This window comes from Mycteria americana, chromosome 7, assembly GCF_035582795.1.
Source record: "Mycteria americana isolate JAX WOST 10 ecotype Jacksonville Zoo and Gardens chromosome 7, USCA_MyAme_1.0, whole genome shotgun sequence".
Lineage (NCBI taxonomy): Eukaryota > Metazoa > Chordata > Aves > Ciconiiformes > Ciconiidae > Mycteria > Mycteria americana.
The window spans coordinates 6,494,485-6,517,039 of record NC_134371.1 but is presented as its reverse complement, the minus strand read 5'-3'; the positions used below and the strand labels follow the sequence as shown (position 1 = coordinate 6,517,039).

General features: G+C 49.4%; 1 protein-coding gene across 5 annotated transcripts in view; it reads left to right on the top strand.

Annotated features, from left to right (window-relative positions):
• Positions 1-17,575, top strand: part of TNIK (TRAF2 and NCK interacting kinase) — a 167,102-nt gene extending 149,527 nt beyond the window's left edge. For 3 of the 5 annotated variants that reach the window (XM_075506873.1, XM_075506875.1, XM_075506872.1), the window contains 11 exons: positions 891-1,017; positions 3,284-3,448; positions 6,955-7,069; positions 7,664-7,834; positions 8,128-8,271; positions 9,769-9,903; positions 10,164-10,264; positions 11,814-11,963; positions 13,225-13,384; positions 14,007-14,146; positions 16,019-17,575. In XM_075506873.1, the coding sequence (XP_075362988.1) occupies positions 891-1,017; positions 3,284-3,448; positions 6,955-7,069; positions 7,664-7,834; positions 8,128-8,271; positions 9,769-9,903; positions 10,164-10,264; positions 11,814-11,963; positions 13,225-13,384; positions 14,007-14,146; positions 16,019-16,102 (1,492 nt within the window). In that variant the 3' untranslated portion in view covers positions 16,103-17,575. The remainder of the gene's footprint in view (positions 1-890; positions 1,018-3,283; positions 3,449-6,954; positions 7,070-7,663; positions 7,835-8,127; positions 8,272-9,768; positions 9,904-10,163; positions 10,265-11,813; positions 11,964-13,224; positions 13,385-14,006; positions 14,147-16,018) is intronic. The other 2 variants (XR_012776405.1, XM_075506874.1) reach the window with 2 other exon arrangements.
• The last annotated feature ends 4,980 nt before the right edge of the window (positions 17,576-22,555 follow it).

The following is a 22,555-nucleotide window of genomic DNA, read 5'->3' as shown; positions in this document are numbered from 1 at the left end:
TGACAGGTTGGTGTGCATGGGGATGACGTGTTAAAGAGTGAATTACTCCATATTGATGGAAAGCAACCAGTCTGTGCGGCTTTTAAATGCAAAGTAACAGGTCTCATCAGGAACATCTTCATAACCACCATTGACGTTTTTCTGGCGCACAGGCAGGGCTGGGTAATCCACAGGCACTTTGTCATTTGCTTTTGGATTCCTTGGAATTATATTTAAGCAGCTGGTCTGCTAAGAACGTAATAATAAAGTAACGGTGGCTCCTCACCACCTGCGACATCCACTCTCGGGCAGTCCTAATATTTAATGTATTTGAGAAAAAATTCCAGTCTCTTTCTTGACATAGGAGCACAGAAATAAACTCAAGGCAAAATCATGGGTTAGGGCTACATTTTCACCTGGAAAACAGCAGAGAGCTACAGGACATAACCTGTACTCCTGCCTGCACCTCCTCCAAACCCTATCCCCTCCCTTGTTGTCTTTTGTCATCGGATGCTCTGATGCACTGTCCCCTTTTCAGGGGTTGAGATGGGGAATAAAGGGAGTGAATTTTTTTTTTTTTTTTTTAATTTTCTTAAGTAGAAAAAATGATGAGCGGGACTGCAACTCCTCATCACCTGTTTGGCAGTGCTCCTCTCAGGGCACCTTGGGACGAGAAAGGCCCTTCTCTTTGGTCTCCGTGCTCTATCTGTGGTGTATCAACCTGACCCTGCTGCTGTATTTGTGACAACATAAATAATTTCCCTATACATTTAAGTGGATATATTTTCTAATTTTTCTTCCTGTGAGATATAAAGCCTTACCCTTACTGAAATAGTACTGTATTAGAGGATTTTTCATCTAGTTTAGCAAAGGAAATATTCATCATTAATGCTTTTCCGTTCTGTCCTCAGACCAACAGGAATTCCTGGAAGCAATGAGCCGTACAACCTGGGAATGGTGACAACCCACGGGCTAGAGACTTCCCATGCAGATACGTTTAGCAATATTTCAAGGGAAGGGACTTTAATGGTGAGGGAGGTAAGTTGTAAAACAAATATTTCCATGGAGCATCTTCAGGAGGTTTTGCCCATGTAAGCACAAAAACTAACAGTGCTGTGTGTCCGGAACACAAAATGACTGAGTAAATTGTGCTCGTTAGCGCTCTCATTAATACAATTTACACTCGGAGCAAATGTGACAAGTGCAAATGTTTCTCAGAACTACAAACAGCAGTGAATAGTAATGCCAGGGCACGGCGGGGAGGATGCTCATACAAATGACTCTACTGTAATCCCACAATAACTCCAGGCAAGAAGTTATCTTCAGTTTACGGCGTTAAGTTCCTTCACTTGGGAACCTGGCCCAAAGTTTCCCCTCTTCTTCCCAGCCTTTGCCACCGTGTAACTGTCAGAGGCGTGCGGTGTTTGTAGAGCATTTGAAGGCTTTTACCAGGGGCTGGTCCTGCTCTGGGAGAGCCAAGCCCCCCTCCCCACCAGCCAGCCATCCTGCACTCGCCCAGCAAGCCAGCTGTGGGGGGCACTGGGCATCCCACACGGATGCGAGCCTCCGTCCCCGGCTCCGGCGTCGTGGAGGTAAGGCTGCGGTGGGAGCAACCCTAATGGATGGTACTGCAGGAGTGAGGCAGAGGAGGCACGTTCGGTTGGCTGTGGAAGATCTCCCCCAGTGTTTCTCGGTTTCCCAGTTGCTAGAACATGCTGGTGATGCTGCTGGAAACACAGACGGGTAGCAGATCTCCTGGCTGAGGGGGCAGGAGGCTCTGGCAGTTAGTAAAACAAGGGAGACGCTCTCCTGCTGGCACGTAAAGGAGGTGGATGGGAGAGGAGAAGGAGGGAGGGGAGGTTGGAGTCAGCAATCATAAAGGAGGAACGTTTAGATCAAATGCAGTCTAGGCTTGAGCAGCATTTTAATTCTCAGTTCCATTTATATAAAATATTCATGTATGAAGGGAAAAAAAAATGAACGCAACTTTGAAAGAAAGGAAGGAGTTAGCAAAAGAAGGCGCAACGTATTTTCTGCCTTCCTCCGTGAGTTTTGGAGCTGGGCAGCAATGCACAGCCCACCTAACCCCTCACTGGCGTGGAGCTGTTCAGAGCACGGATCCCCGCAGCCCGGGCAGCCCTCTGCGCATCCTTGTAGCAGGGAGGGTGACGCGGCTGAGCAGGAGAACAAGTCACTGCTGTAACAGGCAGCCATTTCTGAAATGAGCTTGGTGTTAAGCATCGCAACTGCAAAACGCATGCTACACCAGCAAGGCTGTTTGACAACACAGTGATGCAAAAGGGTTTAAAAGCCACGGGTGAGACAAGCAGCTGGGAAACCCCTTCGGGAGCAGGGAGCGTGATAAGAAACCCAAACTGCAGCCTCGTGCTGGGTCCTTACTGTTTGCTCCCCACCACTGCTGCAGCCATTGGAGGACAGACTCAGTGGGCTTTGGGCACAGGGCTTTTCGCGCTTTGGGGGGACAGCGAGGTGGTTGAAGGTGATGGTAATGAGTGAGCAAAAGATAAATGTTCTCAGGACTGGTCAGAAACTTGGTGAGCCTGTTCGGAGGGAGTTTTCCACTAATCCCAGTAAATGGGCAAGTCTCTGTAACGATCTCATTGATGTGCTCCAGGTAGGTGGGATTCATCAAAATGGCAAATACCTCAAAACAATAGGCAGGGGAGGGAGAAACTTCCCAGCAACTGTCTTGCACAAGGTGGGGATGGAGAGGAAGGGGAACCCTGGGGAAGCCCTGACAACCTTGTGCACGGAGCAAGATGCCAGTTGTTCTGCCGGTGCTGCCACTGTTCACTGCTGTTTTGGGTTACAGAAACATGCGACGGGGGCTGTGTTGGCATTTGCAGTCAGGCTACTCGCTGCCGTAGCTGTGCAAAGCCGTAAGGCTAATGCTGATCGAGGGGTCAGATTCTGCTGTTACCGTGGCCGGTGTCTGCGTGGGAGGAGAGCTGGCCATGGGGTTTGCACCCATGGTGGCAAGAGCAGAATCTGCCCTACGTTCCTTGTCTCAAAATGACGGTGATCAGGCTTCTCTCGCTGTAACGTGGCTAATGACTCTGTATTGACTTTGTGATTAATCCTGTCTTTATTTCTCCTGGGGTGGGGGGTTGGTTTGCTGCTTGCCAGATTGCATGGGGATGGAAACAGAGAGGGTCCTTCTCCTGCGCTTGCTCTGGGAACTGGGGGACTGCCAACGACTTTGTTTTGTTTGGGTTTTTTTCTCTTCTTTTTCCTCTTTTTTTCCCCCCCTTCTCTTTCTTCCTCATGCCTTGTGTCTCTGCAGACCTCTGGTGAAAAAAAGCGTTCTGGCCACGCAGCCAGCAATGGCTTTGCAGGTCACATCAATCTACCTGACCTGGTGCAGCAAAGCCACTCGCCTGCGGGCACGCCGACCGAGGCCCTGGGGCGAGTCTCCACGCATGCGCAGGACATGGACTCGGTGCCTGAAGTAGGTGGTGGGGGGCTCCTCTTTCTCCTTTGCATCGCTTTAAACAAGTATTAACATCTCTGCCCCATAAAAGGGCTTTCCTGCTTTCCTCCCTGGCTTTCTTGGCTCTTCTCTCTCTGTTTCTGGACCATGTGGGTGAGTGTAGTGGAAATAGAAGGGAATCTGATGGGTTATTGCTATGGCTGATGGTAGAAATTTATATTAGGTCTTCTCTCAAGCCCACCAGCTGGAGTTTTGGTGGCGATGGCTTGAATGCTGCCAACTCATGTGAAAGTCCCCAGTTGTTTTTTTTTTTTTTTTTTTGCACTTGGAAATACGAGAAATTTATGAGAACCAGAGATCCATTAACTCCAACAGCTTCCACCTGTGCGATCTCTGATACTTAACGTGACTCAAAAGGTTAGCAAAAACCAAAGTCAACACAATTCTGGATAGTTCTTCAGACTAGCAAAAATCTGCACACCTTTAAAATTGTGTGTTTCCAGTCATGGCAAAGTATTTCTCCCTGGTAGCTGTTCTACAGGGACATGATTGAACATGAACATTGTATAAGGTGTAAAAAGTCCTAGAAAGTACAAGATGTGACACATAAGACAAGGGAATTGGTGTTTCTTGCTTGCCATCACCAGCAGTGGGAACCAGGCACGGTTCTCTTTTCCCGTGAAAAATCAACCCATTTGGTGCTAAATAAGCTATTTTGTTTAATTTTTTCTTTTCATTTTGTTGGTTAGACATCAAAGGTTCTGTTATCATATTCTCTTTCATGGAAATGATGTACTTATTTTACGGTTTACTTTTACTAGCAGTATAAAAATAGAAATTGCTTGGAATTGGGCATTGATAAAACGTAAGAACAGATGGTGCGTGACTTGACCTCAAGGTTTTATCCGTTTCCTCGTTGCCTTTAAAAGCGGTGATGAGAGAGTTGATCCTGAAATTAACACCTTCCACGGTCATCCTGGGGCTGCTTAAACGCAGGCAGACAGTACGCAAGGATTGGGTTTAAATATATTCATTTATAGAACACCAACCAAGAAAATCTTTTCCATTTCTAAAACTGCATTTTTAGGGCTGACTGAGCTGGGAGTGGGTGTAAGTGGAAACTTGGGGATTTAGTTCACAGGCTTCCAGGTGACTCATGGTGCTGTGAGCAAAAAGAAGGGAGCAAGCACAACCTCATCCTGCAGCTTGATGCTGTCTCCGTAGGCCACCACGGAGGTTTATAGGCAGTTGAACAGGACCTGGAGGAAGATGAGGTCTTAATATTTAAATAAGGGACTTGGAAGTTATTACAGTGCCGGCTTCTTAGGAGAACAGCTGAATCTGAGCAAAGAAAAGAAATGCTTGGTGCATTGGAATGAGGGGTTTCTTCGTAATGCATTTGTTGGAAAGCACCTGGCTCTCAGCTGGAAAGCATCCCCGTAAATACTGAATTTTTCCCCTCCTTGAATTGTTGGTGCTTTACAGAAAAGACATCCAGTGCAGGAAAAAAATACGTTTCTTGGATATGAAAGAAGCACAAAGTAGCGAGTTTATCTTGCATGCGCACACAAATATCATGGCATACTGTGTATGTAAATGTGATATCTGTTCCTGCAGCCTTCCCTGCTGCAGGCTGTTAACTCCTTCCATGGGTCTCGCTTACCATGTACTTTTTGAAAATCCATCCCATTTCTATGGAAACAGGCGGGCTGTCAGGGACGTAGAGGCGGGAGGGAAGCGGGATGTGCGGCGTGGCTTTGGCAGGCACAGGGCATGGATGCCGGCTCATCCATGGATGCCAGCCCCAAAACGCTTGGAAAGTTTTTGCTGCTGAACCTTTTTGTCACCCGCCGGAGGACAGGCACGAGCCCAGCCCAGTTTCGCTACGGATGTGCCGGGGCGGTGGTGTTCCCCATGGCACGTGTTCCCCACGGCACGGGCTTGTCCCTATGGCAGTTGTCCATCAAGGGGCCGCGGCAGCAGCGTTGGGCACAGGGAGCAGCCTGGACTCTGGTGACTCGGTGATGTGAAGGCTGAGGAAGATGTATTTCAGGGAAGGAAAATGTCCCAAGGAAGAAAAATGTGAGCAGCACTGTTGCTGCAAGCAGGACTTGGGTTTTGCTGCTGTTACAGCTCTTAACGGAGGTCATACATAAAGCATATCCTGGGGAAATGCTGGAGCAGGAAAAATAAGCTGCTCAACGAAGGGGGAAAAACCACGTCACTTTGATTCTCAAGGCAAGGATTTTCTTTTGCCTGGGAGAAGGTCTCAGCCCCGTTTTCTGTCCCAACAAAGCAATGGCTTTAAAAAGAAAGCAACGCGATGTTGCAGTTTGTTCCTCTCCAAATTCCTTTGGCAAGCTATTGGCTCTGACATTCCCTGCGATACCTTCAGGTTAAGTTTTGTTAGCTTGGAAATGGCCCTTTCTTCAGTCCCACCTGAAATGCTGTGGACAATTTAGAACACTTTATTGAAATTGCAGGCGACCTGTACATGATGTCCCAGTGAGGTGTGCTGAAGACCAGACTTTGGGGGGATGGAGCGATTTGGGGGATGCCATCTTCTGATGAGCCTGAGTATCTGAGGCATTTTCAAACACCCCCTGTTCAAAAGCTCTCCCTAAAGCATCGCATAGCCCACCCCAAGCCTTCCCCATCTCCAGCATTTCAGATCCTCCCAAAACCGGAGCAGCCAGGCGTACTGAGGGGCATTGCTAGGTCCTGCCTCAGTGATAGGTGTGATAGCGATAACAGCCCAGCAGAATGAAAAATAGGCATTTTGCTGAAGAGCTGACTTTTCCTACTTTCCCAGGGGCATCAATGTTTTGGGCTTAGCCCAGCAAACCCCTAGATAACAGGCAGCAAAAGCGGCATTACGGCTGTATGAGCTCTCCTGCCCATGATTTACACGTCCTAAAACAGATTTCCATGACCCGTTGAAATAAAATCTTTGCTCAGACTGTGCTAGTTAGCGTTTGGCTTTGGCACAAGGAAAGCAACAGTCCCACCTTTTCCAGCTCTGAATTACTCTGGTGGTCGCTGGTCCACGTCAGCTGCCCCATGCCAACCAGCGCTGCTCCCAGCGCTGTCCTGCCAGCCTTGGCTGCAAGGTGGGAGAGCGGGAAAGGCAAACTCTCGCCTGCCTGACATCCCAGAGCAGGCTTTTAAGGCAGGTGTTACATGCAGACAAGTTGGTTTTTACCTGCGTTGACTTTTGCCTCTGGCCCTGCGGCTTCTCCGCTAACAGGTCTCATGGCTGTGCTGTGCTTCTGCCTGCAAGAAGAGAGCAGAGCCAGGCCCCGCTCCTCTCGTTTTCTGTTGCTCATGGACATTCACAAATCCAATCTAATGTTTTTCCTGATTAGTTATGGGGGAGGAGGAGCAAATGTTCACAGGGGGCTTGAAAAGGGCACCACAGGGTCAGGCACTGGGTCTGCTAATTACAAAGTCTTATATATACACACGTACACAAAATTATTGTTATTTCAGTGCTCTGAGCTCTCTCTTCGCTGTTTGTTTTCCAGTATGGTATGGGAAGTAGCACCAAAGCCTCTTTCACCCCCTTTGTGGACACCAGAGTGTATCAGACCTCACCTACTGATGAAGATGAAGATGAGGATGAAGAGTCATCTGCTACTGGTAGGAGGCGGTGGGGCCAGTTTGAGAGGGGAGGGCCTCGTGGAAACCAGGTCGTGGAGCCTGAATGACCCCACTGAACCTCTTCTACGTTTCACTTACTCTTGTCCAGACATTGCTCGTGTCTGCATCCTTGTTCTCTGCAGTTTCCATCCAACTTCTTCTCCCCCACCAGTGAAATGCCACCAGAAAGGTCCAGGAGAAAACAGGGAACAGCAAAAATCCACCCACCCGTCTGCCTGGGCAGCCAGGAGAAATGTTCCTGGCGGAACTGGGAGGTGGTAATCATTCCAAAAGCTGGCAATTGCTCAGAAGTCATTGAAAATGGCTGGATGTGGGCAGGTGGGCAGCGAATAGTGCTGGTCAGCTCGGTAGGCAGGGCTGGAGGTCTGGGGACATCACCTGCTGACGAGTTTGGTGGTGGTTCCAACCCATGAGAAGATCCTGATGATCCCTCTTCAAACTAATAGCTCATAACATAGTGATGACATCAGAAAATAAACCAAGTATTGTCTTCCTATTCCAAAAAAACCTGAGAGGAGAGGTACATACAATTAATCCATCACACCTCGCTGTTTTGTTGTGTTTCCTTGCAAGCCCTGTTCACCAGCGAGCTGCTCAGACAGGAGCAGGCCAAGCTGAACGAAGCCCGGAAGATCTCGGTGGTGAACGTCAACCCCACCAACATCCGTCCCCACAGTGACACCCCGGAGATCCGGAAATACAAGAAACGCTTCAACTCGGAGATACTCTGTGCTGCTTTATGGGGTAAGCCCCTTAGCACACCGCGCCCTCAGCAAAGCTCTCCAGAGCGTGTGGCTGGCGATGAAACGGGAACGTGTCATCGCAGAACCAAGCCCCTGGTTGTCCCCGTCTCCATCCCGGGCAAGGCTAATGGCCCCGAGTCTCTGCGCTGTAGGAGTGACTCTTCATGTTCATGGGAAGATCACAGCCTTAGCTGGGATCGGGCACTCTCTCGGTGGTAGCAGAGACGAGCTCGGGGTGTTGTCATCCTTGGGAGCAACCATGGCTCCCGGTGCCCATTGCCCTCTCCTCATCAGGTGTGAATCTGCTGGTGGGCACAGAAAATGGCCTGATGCTGCTGGATCGAAGCGGACAAGGGAAGGTCTACAACCTGATCAACAGACGGCGATTTCAACAGATGGACGTACTCGAGGGTCTTAACGTCCTCGTGACAATATCAGGTACGCCTCTCGTGCTCTCACCCCGTTGTTAACCTTCTTGGCCGTATTCTTGAGCGGTTCCAGCTTAGACAAAGCCTGCCCGCCGCTGTCAGAGGGAAGCTCCCAGGGGAGGTTGGAGGTGGTTTTTTCCAGAATCAAAGGCATTAGATCTGCAAGAATGCCTCTGAGAGTAATTTGCTCCCATCGCATGCTGGCTCCGCTTCATCTGCAATGCTCCATCCTCCTTTAGCAGGGAAGGGAAGGTGCATAATACAGGCAGATACCCCAGCAAGGTGGGTAGTCATGGCTTGAGGGGGCAGTGAGCTCTGCTTTTGGGTCTGTTTGGCTCTAGCCAAGGCATCGTGAGGGCCACGGGCTTGTCACTGTCCCCGGGTTCAGCCAGGAGCTCCGGAGCTCTCAAATCAGGCTCATGGGGTGACTCCTGGCAAAAAAGCAAAAACTCTGTAGTCCAGTCTCCCAGGAGACCACCCAGCATCCTCCCTGCAGAGCAGCCGTGGAGCACACGGGTGGCGGAGCGGGGGCACAGCCTTCTCCTGCTGATGCCTGCCCTGCAAAGCTCACGGAGGACAGCAAGAGAAATGCTCGTTAGGAAAATGGCTTGATATCATCCTTCTCTTTACTTTTGTGTTGTTCAAAACCCCCTTGGGCTCACTCTGCATTCGCCGGCAAATTCCTACTCCCTCCATTCAGATAAGGCTCTTAAAAAATGCTGCTTCGTCATCTACCTTGCTCTGCAGCTCCCCTGTGGTTTTGGGGATACAGCTGTAGGAAGAAGGGGTGGAAGATGACTGGGGGGGGTAGCGCTCCCCAGGGAGCACCAGCCCCTGAGACGGCGCTGGGGACAAGCCCTGGGGACAAGCCCTGGGGACTTGTGGAAGCCCACAAGCAGGCAGAGCCCCTGGTTTATGGTTTGGGTGCTCTCCCACCAGCCTCAGTGCGAGCTGTGTCCTGTCCCTGTAGCGGGGCCTTTGCAGCAGCGGGGAGGTTTATAGCCAGATCGCAGCCATCCAAGAGGCATGCAGAAATCCTCAGCGTTGCAGAGCCCAGCACCAGGCTTCTCAGCACACGGTGGTGCCTGTCGCAGACCGAGAAGCTCGTGTCTCAGCTCCAGGGCGGAATTAATGTTGTAAAGGAGAAGAGAGGGAAAGAAACCAGGTAGTGGAGTGGTAAGAGAGATGGGGTCACAGCCCCGCTGTGCCCGACTGTCCCTCCGTGAACACTGATTTATAGGAAGAAGAACATTTCCAGCCTGCGGTGAGCGAGAGCCTGGCTCTTCCGGCATCCGCCTGCAGCCTGGGAGGCAGAGGTCTGGGCTCTGCTTTCCATACCTTTTTTCCCCATTAAAAAAAAATCCACAACAACTGAATTACTATTTTCAACTTCATTGTGAAACGAACTTTAATGTTACCATCTTGTGAGTGAAAATTAGCACTGAAATCTTAGCACTTCCAGTGCACACGTGCACTGCTCTGACAGGGAAGTTTCCTTTGCCAACAGGAAAGAAGAACAAGCTGCGCGTGTACTATCTCTCCTGGCTGAGAAACAGGATTTTACACAACGACCCTGAAGTGGAGAAGAAGCAGGGCTGGATCACGGTCGGGGACCTGGAGGGATGCATCCACTACAAAGTCGGTGAGTGGCCTCTCCAGAAAAAAATGTCTGGATGGATGCATTTTTGTTCTCTAGTCTTGGATCTGACCTGCCAGTTTCTCTTAAAGGTATGGGTAGACCGCAGCCACAAAGAAATTTCATATTTCTCTGTATGTATTAGGTGGACACGTCACCAAATGAGAACCAACAGATAGCCTGAGAAACTGTTCCTGGAGATGAGTTGTTCAGTCTTGTTGGAACGAAAGTAAATGTTTTTAAAATGGGTTTTATTTTTATTTTAGTGAAATATGAAAGAATCAAGTTCTTGGTGATTGCCTTAAAGAATGCTGTAGAGATCTACGCTTGGGCTCCTAAACCATATCACAAGTTTATGGCATTTAAGGTATGTTTATCTTTTAAGCAAAATACACTCTGTGATTGTAAATACCTGAGATTTCTGTACTATGCAGAGCAGAAAAGCGTCTTCCTTACGTAGCTGCGCTCCTCGGGATGCCTGGCAGGCATGGGAGATGGGATACATTTTGGCTGCAGAGATGGGATACACTCTGCTTATGGCTAGCAATTAAGCGTTAATATTAGCTTATGCTGGCAGGCTTTACTTGGGAAATTTGCAGAAAGCTGACCAAATGTCCATGAGTAAAATTGAGTTGGGGTTGGGGGGGGCTGGGGGTGTTTGGGGTTTTGGGTTTTGTTTGTTGGTTTTTTTTTTTTTAACTTCCGACTAATTTTTCACATATCGTATGAAAACAGGTTGGCATTATTTTCCATTCTTATTTTGCAAGGTCCTCTCCCTTCTGCAATGTGGATTCTGTTTCAAGACAGAAAGTCCAGGAGAATGACCCACTCTTTCTCTTTCTCTTTTTCTCTCTCTTTTCATCTACCTCAGTTTCCTTCAGTGAGACCTGTCTCCTCTATAACCTGCCAACGGGTATTTTGTACTTAGCGCTTTAAAGCACTTTTCATCCTCAGCTCTGTGCAGAGACAAGTCACAAGGGGCAATGCCTTCTGGAGACATTCATGCTGAGTAATCGCATTTTGCATCCTTCCAGCACAAATGGGCTTATTCAGTATTAGGTCACATTTGCTTTTTCTGAACAAAAGCCAGAATAAATGGGCTCCGTGACATGGAGAGCTCAGCAGCATTAAAAGAGCCTGGGATCCAGCCTCCGCCGGCTCTGGCGAGGATGCTGGTTAGTGCTCCTGGTGCTGCTCCTCCAGTCTGGGGGGGCTGAGCATCCTTTCCTTGCCTTGTAGGCAGGGATTTGTTGGGACGGTGGGAAATACCACCCACTGGTTTTCCCTGTCGGGAGTCAGAGTGGTCCTTGCACAGAGAGCCAGGAGCCCGTTTTTCTCCCTGGGGGTGTTTCACCCTCCTGCTGAGGACCTCAGCCACGGAGAGGTACCCTGTCCTGGATCGGTCCCTGCCAGGGAGCTGGTCCCAGCCTGCATCCAGCAGGTTAGATTGAGCAGGGATAAGTAGGTCTTTGCTAATCCGACTCATTTCAGCTGCCCAAACCAGAGCGGTCATCCCTGCCAAGAGGGGAGGTGGGTGGTCGCAGCTCTCTGCAGACTTTGATCTTGTTACCCTGAGCAGCACCGGCATCGGGGGGTCCCCGCGCACTGGCTGTACGCACGCTCGTATAAAATTGAGCTGTCGCCTTCCTTTAGAGACCAAATCCTCAGGCCGGCCTTGGGCTCCTGGGGGAAGAGGGCTGTGCTTGGCAAGGGTGAGCGCTTATCTGCTGGGATGGCTGGAGCAAGCGGGTAATACCCTCCGAGGCATCTGACGTAGGAACAGGGAGACAGGAATATAAATAACCACATGTTTAGTAGGAAACGCAGTCAAACAAATACGATTTCAAAACCGTATCAGGCTGCTGCTACGGGCATTTGTTGGGTTTCTGTGATACTCACTGAAGGGATTATAAAAGTCTTTTGCAGATCTCCAGCACAAGCCGTTGCTCGTGGATCTCACTGTAGAAGAGGGTCAGAGGCTCAAGGTTATCTTTGGATCACACACTGGTTTCCATGTGATTGATGTAGATTCTGGGAACTCTTACGATATCTACATACCATCTCACGTGAGTACAGGGGGGAGTGGTGCTGCATGACTAACGCAGGTCACTAGCAAGGTTTGGACGGGCCCTTGGTGGCTCAGAAATGGTGACCAGTCAGGTGACATCTTGCCATGGGTATGACAGTCTCCGGTGCCGTTTTCATTGATACTCGCTTAAAGAGGACTCGGAGGTATCGCATACTTCATGGTCATTATTCGCACAGGCTATTTCTGTCCTCGTGCCTGAGCGGTCAGGTTTAAGGGTCCCACAGAAAGGAGAATCTGTCCATACGCTCCCTGGAGCGGTAATGGGGCTCTCCGTAGGGCAAGATACCGTGAAACCTGGTTCTTGGTTGTTGGACAACGTAGACCCACCGAGAGCTGGATGCCCAGCGCACTGTCCCCTTGCACGGTGTCCCAGATGTGATCACCAACGCTTGTTCCTGCTGAGGCAGAGCAGTTTGCCCAGGCGAGGGTTGCAGGATTAGGGTAGCCCAAATCTCAGTAAGCCTGCTGCTCAAAACTCCCAAACCCCCTGAGAGCAGGGACTCGCCACAGGACCTCTCTCAGGTCCATCAGCTATTTCAAGAGAGAACCAGTGCTACAAAAAATACTGTAGGTGCGGATTCTCTTGCTGGCTCATTTAAGCTCCATCCGAGCTGTTGGCCCAAGCAGCACGAGAAACTGGTCTAGGAGAAACTGGGTCACTAATCAAATCCAGGAACTGCTGAATCTGATCTGAGCAGCAGAGCCTCCTCTGCGAGAGCTGGCAAGAAGCATAGGCAGAAATACTGGGGCAGTTTGGGATGGTTTTGTTGTCTAGCTATGGAAGGGCAGGCATGGGTGGAAAGTCACTGTAGCTGTCCTTGGAGCTAGAGATGGATGGCTTAAAAAAATGGGAATATTTCCTTCCTAGGGCTACCTGTAAAATTCTGAGTTTATTTGCCTTAATTTGAATAGGAGGTGGATTCATCAGTCAGCAGTCACTTACTTGTGTTACAGCCAAGTGTCAGCCATCAGTCTCGGGGGCGTATATGTTGTGATCTCTCTATAATTGCTGAACCTGTTTATCCTTGATGTATCAGACAGCTTTGATAGTAGGGTAAACATGACAGTTTATTCCCCTTCAAGCTTATCTCTGAAAGCCAGTGCCTGTTTGTTGAATCGAGGGAGGTTTTGTTCTCAGATTGGTCTGGGGGGTTGTTTTTCTAAGGCTCTGCTCCCTTCCCCCTACCCCTTCCTCCATTCAATGTAATTCTGACTTTTAGGGTTTATTTTAACTGCAGATTCAGGGCAATATTACTCCTCACGCCATTGTCATCCTGCCTAAAACAGACGGGATGGAGATGCTTGTGTGCTATGAGGATGAAGGTGTATACGTGAACACCTATGGACGGATAACTAAAGATGTGGTGCTCCAGTGGGGAGAAATGCCTACTTCCGTGGGTAGGTCAACCCTTCCTCTTCACCTGCATAAAATACAAATGACAAGTAAGATGAGGAGTCAGGGATGCTGAGATGGAGTCATTTGGGCTTTTGTTTATCAAAGGAGATTTCTCTCAGCCAGATAAGAGATGCAATTGCTAAATTTCTCCAGTTTGGTCCTCTGCGATAAGAGCAAGTGACTTCTTGAAGATTTGAACTCTGGTTCATCTTAAGTATAAGATAAGTATAAGATAATATAAGCTGTTGCACTGGTGGGATACTGTGTTGAGTGGAAGAAGGGCTGAGTGCGGAGCTGAGAGCACTTGGGTTGCTCTTCAGGCTCTGCTGTTGCTCAGCTCCACGACCCACGGAGGCAAGCCACTGCCCAGCTCCTCACCCACAGAAATCGGAAGGTGTGATACTTCTTCTCTTTAAATTACTCAGCAATTTCTGGATGAAAAGTGCTGTGTAGAGGCTGTTATCCCTGCGGGCACACAGCTGGCCACCTGTGCCTCCTGCAGTCAGAGCTCTGCCATTGACCTACGTGAGCTTTGAATAACAGCTGATGAGGGCTTTTCTGCCTGTTGCGTAATATTTAGCTCCACACATGTTGTAACACCTACCAAACGCTTCCTTTTGACAGCCTACATTCATTCCAATCAAATAATGGGCTGGGGAGAGAAAGCTATTGAAATCCGGTCAGTGGAGACGGGACATTTGGATGGAGTATTTATGCACAAGCGAGCTCAAAGGTTAAAGTTTCTATGTGAAAGAAATGATAAGGTGAGTCCACTTCAAAGCTTGTATCCATGCTTTAAGCTACAGCCAGCTACTTTTAGACTTTAAGTCTGGTTTATCTTGAGGTTAATAATTAATCTGAAGGTCCTGTTTAATAAGCAGTGCTTATTAAATAAACCCACTCCCAATTAATTCTCTCCAGTGGATGCAGACCTCAGCTTGTGGTGGAAAGATCTGCAGGATCTGAGATCTGAGTTGACTTGGCTTGACTTTCTCCCAAGTCTTGCATCTGAACATTAACTATTGAGGTTGCCAAGTAAACTCTGCAAAAGCTGAGAAATGGCAGCACTAAGGATGTGTAAGTGACCCTGATTTGAGCTCTGGTGCAAAAACATTTTGATGCATTTTTAATTTTGTGATCTTAAAACTATTTTCTCTGTGGAGCCCCATCTTTTTCTGTGGACAGCATTGATAAATACTGCTCTGGAGGGGCACCAGAGTTGCATGGGGAACGCGGCTGTCGTGTAGATGACCCCTGCCGTGGGTGTTGCTGATGGGCAAGGGGTGCAGAGAATGAGGGAAGGAGAAATTGCTGGAGGAAAAGGAGTATTTGCATGGAAGATGGTTGAATGCCAAGGTCTGTTTCTGCTGTTGGTATTTCCTCATCTCACAAGGTTTCACCGAGATAAATCAGGACCACGCAGCAGGGAGTTCTTTCGTAACAAGCACCATCACGAAATGTGAAGAAACTGATTGCTCTGTCCCCAGAGCAGGGTTAATAACGTGCAATAAATAAGGTTTGAGGCCACGATCAGTTTATTGAACAGTTGAGCATGGCCCTACCTGTTGCGTGGAGTTAGGCTGGAGCTCTGCAGAAAAAATGTATCCTAACCTTGCAATTGGGAGTATACCATGGGAAGCTGCCCAAGAAGCTGAACTTAAGTTGCCCAAATACCCCTAGTTTGCTTTTTTCTAACTTTTGGGTGCTTGACTCTGCAGGTTTTATACTGTTTTTTTAAAGGGTTGTTCTTCTGGTTTGCTCCTATTGATTTTCTCTCCTTTTCTAAGAAAACTGGAAAAAACCCCTACCTCAATCTTTCTAAAATACAGGAACCAGCTGATCGCTGGTGGCTTTGAAATACTAAATACGGATGTTTCTCTTTCTGCAGAAATGGTTAACGATCAAAGTTGTGTGAAGATTGAATAATTTTTGGTCTTAAAAAGGACAGAGGCTTCAGAATGTCCCCTGAAATACTTGCAAATTATAACTTACTTATTTTTTAAGACTTCCGTTGGGGTCAAATGCTGGTGGATCCTGATGGAAGCACCAAAAGGTGTATTCTTCATAGAGAGTCCTGATATGTTTCTGTGCTTTGAGCATATTGAAGGAAAGTAGTTTTCCAGAGCTTTATTTTCAGAAACAGCTGAAATACCAGGACTAACTTTTCCGAAGAAAACCATTTCAAACTCCTGTGCAGGATATTGACCCAAATGGTTAACCTTTAGCAAGATCCAAACCACTGACAGCATTCTTATTAATATTGCATAATAAATGGTGCCGTGGCAGTAAAATCTGATAAACTTGGTATTTTTAAGGCATTTCAAACCTTGCTCTCTTTGGTAGTGATAGCAAGGGAGGTTTTATTACCGTGTTTACTAATAAGTGGTTCGATTTGATCCGAGTCCTGCGTGGGTTAGCTCTGGCCCCTGAGCTCCGTGGAAAACCGAGAACCAGGCAGTGGGTCTGCATAAAACGTCTGCGGTCGAGTGGAGAAGAGGAGCGGGGAGGGAGGTTTGGGCAGAGGAAGCCCCAGGGTGTGGGGCAGCTCCTGCTTTCCTCGCTCACTGAGACAGTTAACAGACTTTTTCTTATGATAATAAAGATTATTAATAAGGGGTTTTTTTGCTTCCGAACAGGTATTTTTTGCATCGGTGAGATCCGGAGGAAGCAGCCAAGTGTTTTTCATGACCCTCAACAGAAACTCCATGATGAACTGGTAACAGAGGAGCACTTGGCACTCACCGCCATGGCATTATTTCTAATTTAAAGGACATTAAACACATGGACTAACACTGTAGAGGCAAATGCGGAGGGCGCCGAGGAACACGGCTCCCCCAGCGCCGCCAGCCCCGGGGCGGGGGCTGTGGGCAGGGATGGACTTTCGCGCTTGGACCCCCCGAGGTCTCCTGATTACGCTGTGTTATAGTGGGTTATGAGTTTTCTTTTTGGTTTTTTTTGTTCGTTTGTTTTGTTTTGTTTTTAATTTTACTTTTTTTTTTTGTCCCCTACTTTGTAAGAACGGGGAAAGAAACAGTGTCAAAAAGTCTGTTTTTAATTCTGTCTGCCTGCTAGCATCAAATATATAGTATGTTGTAAAGTTACCAATTAAATCTGGTGAGAGACAGCACAATAAATGTACCTTTTATCTTTGTGATGAAGGCCATAACCGTATAGCTGGGTAATTTTAGAAATCTTTTGCCTTCACCAACATTTACATGTTGCTTTTGGCAGCAACGGCTTAATGGATTTTTAAAGAAGAGAAAAAATAATAGGTTTTTTTCCCCTCTTTTGGGAAATGGATTTTAAATGGCTAAACTACTAGCCTTAGACTAATAAAAATCAGCTACCATTTTTGTCAAGTCTGTCAATCCATATTTCTATATGGATCTTCACATAATGGCGTGTCTTGATAGGGCCAGAGGTGCCATTTGTTGTTGCTCCGGAGGTGCCTGCCTGCCCCGGGGCTTGGCCACGGGCACCGGGACGGGGGATCGGAGGAGGAGAGGACGGCGGAGCGGTCGGAGGAGCCCCGCGCTCGCCCCGAGGCGGGATGCGCGGCCGCAGACGGCTCCCGGGATGCCGCGGGCGCCGGACCCCGATGCCGAAGCCGGCGCGAGCTGTGGGCACTCGTCCCCCCTGAGCCCGGAGCCGGGCGCTGGCGTGCGGAGGCAGCTGGCGCGGGGACGGGGACCATGAAACGAGCTGCCCGTCCCCTGCGTTGCTGGATTGGGCTTGTAAAGAGCTTAAAAAAATATATATATGTGTGGTTTCTTCGGCCGAGGGTCTGAATCTCTACTCGTTTTCCGCCCCCTCCGCTCCCTAGGAATTACCCAACATAACAGTGAAAGACAACATCTGTGTCGAACCGTGTGTGTGTGTTTAGTTCAGGTTGAATCGTGTCCTTATAAACTCTGCTCAGTTGATTTCAGTTTTCGGTGCGTATCTGGGGTTTTCTTTCTCAGTAGCTGCAAGCATGGCCGCCTGTGGTGTTGGGGTGTCGCATAACAAGGTCTGTGTTGCTGGTTTTAACCTACCTCGTTTCGGTTGGGGTTTGTTTTTTTGGTTTGGTTTAATTTTTTTTTCCGTTCCGCTGTCGATCACAGCGCTGTTACCTCCAGCGACATATAGAGAGCTTAACTGGCAATCTTGGTGTACTCAGTAACGATGGCTTTATTAAAAAATGATTAAATCAACAGGACTTGGTCAAACTTGAATCTTTATCAAGGGTAAGAGATGATGCGGGGTGGCGGGGACGGGATGGGATGGGCCACCCTCGCCCAAAGCGTCCCGCGGGCAGGGCTGCAGGGCAGCGGTACCCGTGCGGGCAGGGCATCGCGGTTCGGTGCCGGCAGGGATCGCCGGCGCTGGGACTCCGGCGGGACACGGCGTCCGGAGGAGCGTGGCAAGAGGCACTTTGCAGCTGTCTTCTTCACCCACCGGGCACCTTCCCGCTGGCCTGGTGCAGCCTGCCCAGCGCCCGGCTAAGCGCCCTGCAAAGTGAAGGGACGGCCGTAAGACTGTGGTTTAGTCCCGGAATTAAAACCCCGTGCAAGTCCCATCACGGATACTGATTGCCACCAGCTCTTCATTGGTGAAAATATAAATAAAATAAAACCCGGAGCTTTTTACTAAGTTATGTTGCAAACTGATAACTCCTTTTTCTTTTTTCTTTTTTTTAACTCCTCCTTGAAGTGACAAATACACAGCTTTGGATGGTTATTTCTTTTTGTTGTGGGTTTTTGGGTACAGTGACAAAATAGAAGGGAATCGTTGTGTTTAAACATAAGGTAGTTCGTGAATGTATTTTTTAAAATCTTAAGAGTCATTTGAAACCTAAAGCATAAGAAACCAATATTAACAAAGTCTTGTCTATGGAGTGTGTACATGGACATACCATAGAGCAAACGCGTTTCTGGTGCCAATAAAACGCAAAACTTCAACGTTAAGCCATGCCTTTTATATTTTTGTAAATAAAACCTGGGGTGTTAACTGTTAGCAGGCCACGGAGGCAAAGTGGCTTGTCAGGGCTCCGAGTCGCAATGCCCTTTGCCTGGAGGGTCTCGGGAAAGCAGCGGTTCTGGGCAGGATGAGTGCGGGGGGACAGGGCATGTCCCCTGCCATGCTGCCCGGCAGCGAGCAGTGGCTGAGGGATGTCTCAATGGACCATCACCACCTGAAAACTTCGGGTCTTCTACAAAATCAACCCATGATTATTATAAAGACATGCTTTCTCCTCCAAATATTCCTAGCTTTGATTTGCTTGCCTTTTGTTGTCAGTAAAGTAACGCCTGTGGTTGATCAATGCTATCAGAAACTGCGTAATTTTAGTGTTTAAAGAAATAAAACCTGGGGCTCTTTTTAACACCCTGTTTGTGGGAGTTCTTACCTGGGAAAGAAAACTGTTACTCGTTCAGCTGAGCAGTGCTGCAGGAGGAAAGAGAGAAACAACATCTGTGCGTGCAGGAGTCACCTGAGCCCCTTGCAGATGCGGTTCTTTACAGAGTTGCCGTGAAATACCGCGTGAACTTCGGGGCCGAGTCGAACCCTGCGTGGTAAATGAAAGAAAAGCCCCGAGAGCTGGCGTGAGGCCGTGCTCGGCCGCAGGGTTACCCCCAGCACGCTGCGGGCGCCGGGGAGATGCTGGGTACCATTCCCAAGGTAAAGGATGCTCCGAGGTAAGGCTGTAGCAGCTACTCGTGGGAATTGAATGTGTTTTCAAGCCTGTTTCAGAATTATTCTCAAATGGCATTTTTCTTGTTGCGAGGTGGTTTGGGGGTTGATCATACTATGTATTTTGGGACAGAAAGGGGATGCTTGAGGTGACCCTGGCCCCAGCCCCAGAGCTGGGCTGGTTGCTGGTACAGTTGACGTTGCCGTGCTGCAATTCCTTGTCTTGGCCTGAGCCCACGCAGGTCCCTTGCTGCTGGCGCAACAATTTGTGCGGTGATGCTATGTATTTGGGGCCAACATGAGCATCACATAGGCCAGCAGTGAGCAGCAGCGGGGACTGAGTCTGCTTGTTCCTGAAGGTGTGGTGTGGACCTCCGTACCGTACCGTGCCTGTGCCCAGGATGAGAAGCCCCTCGCCTGGGGACACGGCTCCTCTGAGGAGATCCCGCAGAGGTGCTCTCCGCAATAAGGATGCGGTTCAGGGCGTAGGATGCCTGTCGATGCCTCCGGTCACTGCCCCGCGTGCCGCTGCAGAGCTGCCGCTTCCCGTCTTCGCTGTTGCGACCTACTGCAGAAGAGGTTTGCTGGGTTTGCTTCCCAATTTTTCTTTTCTGGGAGATGCTGCACCACCCAGAGCTGGGGGAGGGGGGAGGGCCCCATTAAACTCCCCTGGTTTAAGGCCACTAGTTTTTGCTGGAAGGGTACAAGGCCAACACACCGACATCTTTACAACTGTGCTGTAAACGCACCAAATTCTCCCTCTCAAATGTGTTTTGTCAGCCTGAAGCCCCTGTCCCGCGGGTGGCCCCAGCACTGCTGCCTGCCCCGGCTGCTGGGCGTATAGAGAGAAAAAATGAATATACGCTGTGTTCTTTTTGTGCGAGCTTCTGATGTGCCTCATCAGCCCGCTCTTACCCAGAAAGCCACAACCTTATGGTCTGGATCTTCCCTTTTTTTTCCTTTTTGTTTTTGTTTTGGTCTATGTTTCTTTTTTTTTTTCCTTTTTTTTAACATCAAAGCTGCCTCTGGATGACCCAAAGGCAATAAAACAGGTATGCAAATTACCCCAGCTGCAGAGAAAGCCTCTGTCCTCATGGATTCTTTAAATTACTTCCACTGATGTGACGGCATGTTCAGTTGTTCAAAAGCAAAGCCTGACCATAAACTTTAACCCATTGCTTTTATCACATAGTATTAGATTTAGCAACACCACCAATTACAGTAGACATGACATACAGTAGGCAATAAGCACGGCAATTCTGCATGACAGGAGCATTATACGTAGTTTTTGCACTGCATTAATAAGTAACATACTTAGCAATAATGCAGGCACTGTTGTTTGCAAATAATGTAAATGATGCCCATCACAACACGTTAGGATTCATGCTACAAGGTGCAGTCACCCAGGGTTAAGGGGCTGGATGCTGTTTCGGATTCCTGCCATTTACCGATTTTGCACGCTCGGGCAATGAGAAGCTACGAGAGCAGTTTGGAGCAGCTTCTTGCTGAGAGCCCTGGAGAAAAGCCACAAAACCCTACGGCACCGGCCAAAGCGCTCACGGGGGTGCGGCGTGTGCTGCTGTCCTGAAGACAGTGAAATTGGTATTTCTACAGCGCTTTACCTGGGAACGGCAGCGATGCCCTCAGGCTGGGAGTCACCTGGACCCACGGCAGTGCTCAGCCACGCGCGTGGAGACCCACGTTTGTCATCTGCACGCTTCGCCTCTGCATCACACCACGTTCCCTGAATACCTGTGGGATGAATCTGTCTGGCTGAGCTGCTCTGTTCGCCCTGGCAAGGAAAGCCCTGTGCGTACAAGCCGCATGAAGCACACGTGCTCTTGTTACCCTCAGACATACTCAAAGATCATCTGAACACGGACAAGAGAAAGTACAAACAAGCTCCAGGCTGGCAAAGCTGGGGTCCTAGCAGCGAAGATGAGGGTGGCAGGGCTGGTCCCGCAGGGAAGATGCCCGTGGGCCAGCTGCCATCTCCCCTTTGCCTTTTTGATCTCTGTGCCCTTGGTCAAATCACTTAACTGCTGCCTGGCATGGCTCGCCAGCCGTGGGACGGGTCGGGATTGCTCCTGAGCTGTGCCGTGTTGATATCTGCACCCTATGGCCCACGGTCCCACAACCAGCCGTCGAATGTGCGAGAGATTAGACGGGCTGATCATTCATCCTGGTGCAGTCGGACGCGGTGCTCTAGCACGTAGGAGCGTTGTGCTTCGGTTTTCCAAGCGAACAGTCAAGGTGTGATGCTCTGACAGCCCCTTTGGGAAGCGACTGCAGCGGGAGGCAGATTTACACACCAGCCTTCCCATCCCTGAGCCTCAAGCTGGCCTCTGCTAACAGGCACATCCACACCCAGACCCCCATTCAAAAAAACAGAAGGGCTTGAATCTGTTAGTGTCACCGAGAGCTAAATACTGCTTAAACTGCCCGGGGCAAGGCTCTGGAGGAGTGTATTACAGCCCAGCTGGCATCAGCGTTCACGCCGATGTGGGATTTTTAACAAAAACGTATGTTATTGTAATATTCTGGGTAATTTTGCTGTGTTGTATCTCCATATACACATACAGCTGCCTCCTCTGAACGCTCAGGATGCATACGTACGGGTGTGTACTAGCACTACAGCTACGAGTTTATTACCGTTACGGCTAGGTGCTGAGGGGGCTGTGTGCGTGCAGGTGTGTACGTACGTACATATAGAGAGACCTGTATACATCTGTATATATATGCGTTTGGCTGTGTATGTTATACACACACATAAATACAGAGACAAGAGGCGAGGCAGCCCTGGGCACCGACTCGCAGCATCCAGCCCGGCAGGGAGAGTAAGAGGGGCCGGGAAGGGATGGGAGAGCCCCGGGATAACTTCATGCCTTTAGCCAGCAGACCTGGCCGAGGAAGGCTGGTGGCCATGGGGCTTCCAGCCTCTGGCATCCGAGGTTTCCACGGAAGTCGCCGGGCCGCTCCTGGGGAGGTGACTGATGCTCACCCGTGCCTCCCCACCGCTGCCCCAGCCGCCCCGCATCCGCTCCCTGGGAAGCCGGATTAAGGGAGGGTCCCGCTCTGTAAGCGGCAGCGGGGAGGACACGAGAGGCTACAAGGCACGGAAAGGCCACCCTGCTCTCTCCTTTCGATGGCCTCTGCCCCCTCACGCTGCCTTCCGCAGGCTGGGACGAGGAGGGGGAAAGCGTCCTCCTCCCTCGGCCGGGCTCCCGCGACAGGAGGGGGATCCCGCAGGGGGACGTTGGTCCTGGCCAGAAGTTTCACAGTGCCCGAGGGTTTCAGCTTGGGATATCGGGTCAGGGCTCTCATTTTTTTTCTGATTCCAACTTGAGCAGCCTGTTAATTGTCTAATCCTGCCAGCCCCCGGCGTGGAGGCATTTAACCACAACGCAAAGAAACAGTGCTCGTAAATGCCTGGGTATCCACACACGGCGAGCAAACAAACACGATGGGCAAAGATCTCAGCTGGAAGGACAAATATTGGGGAA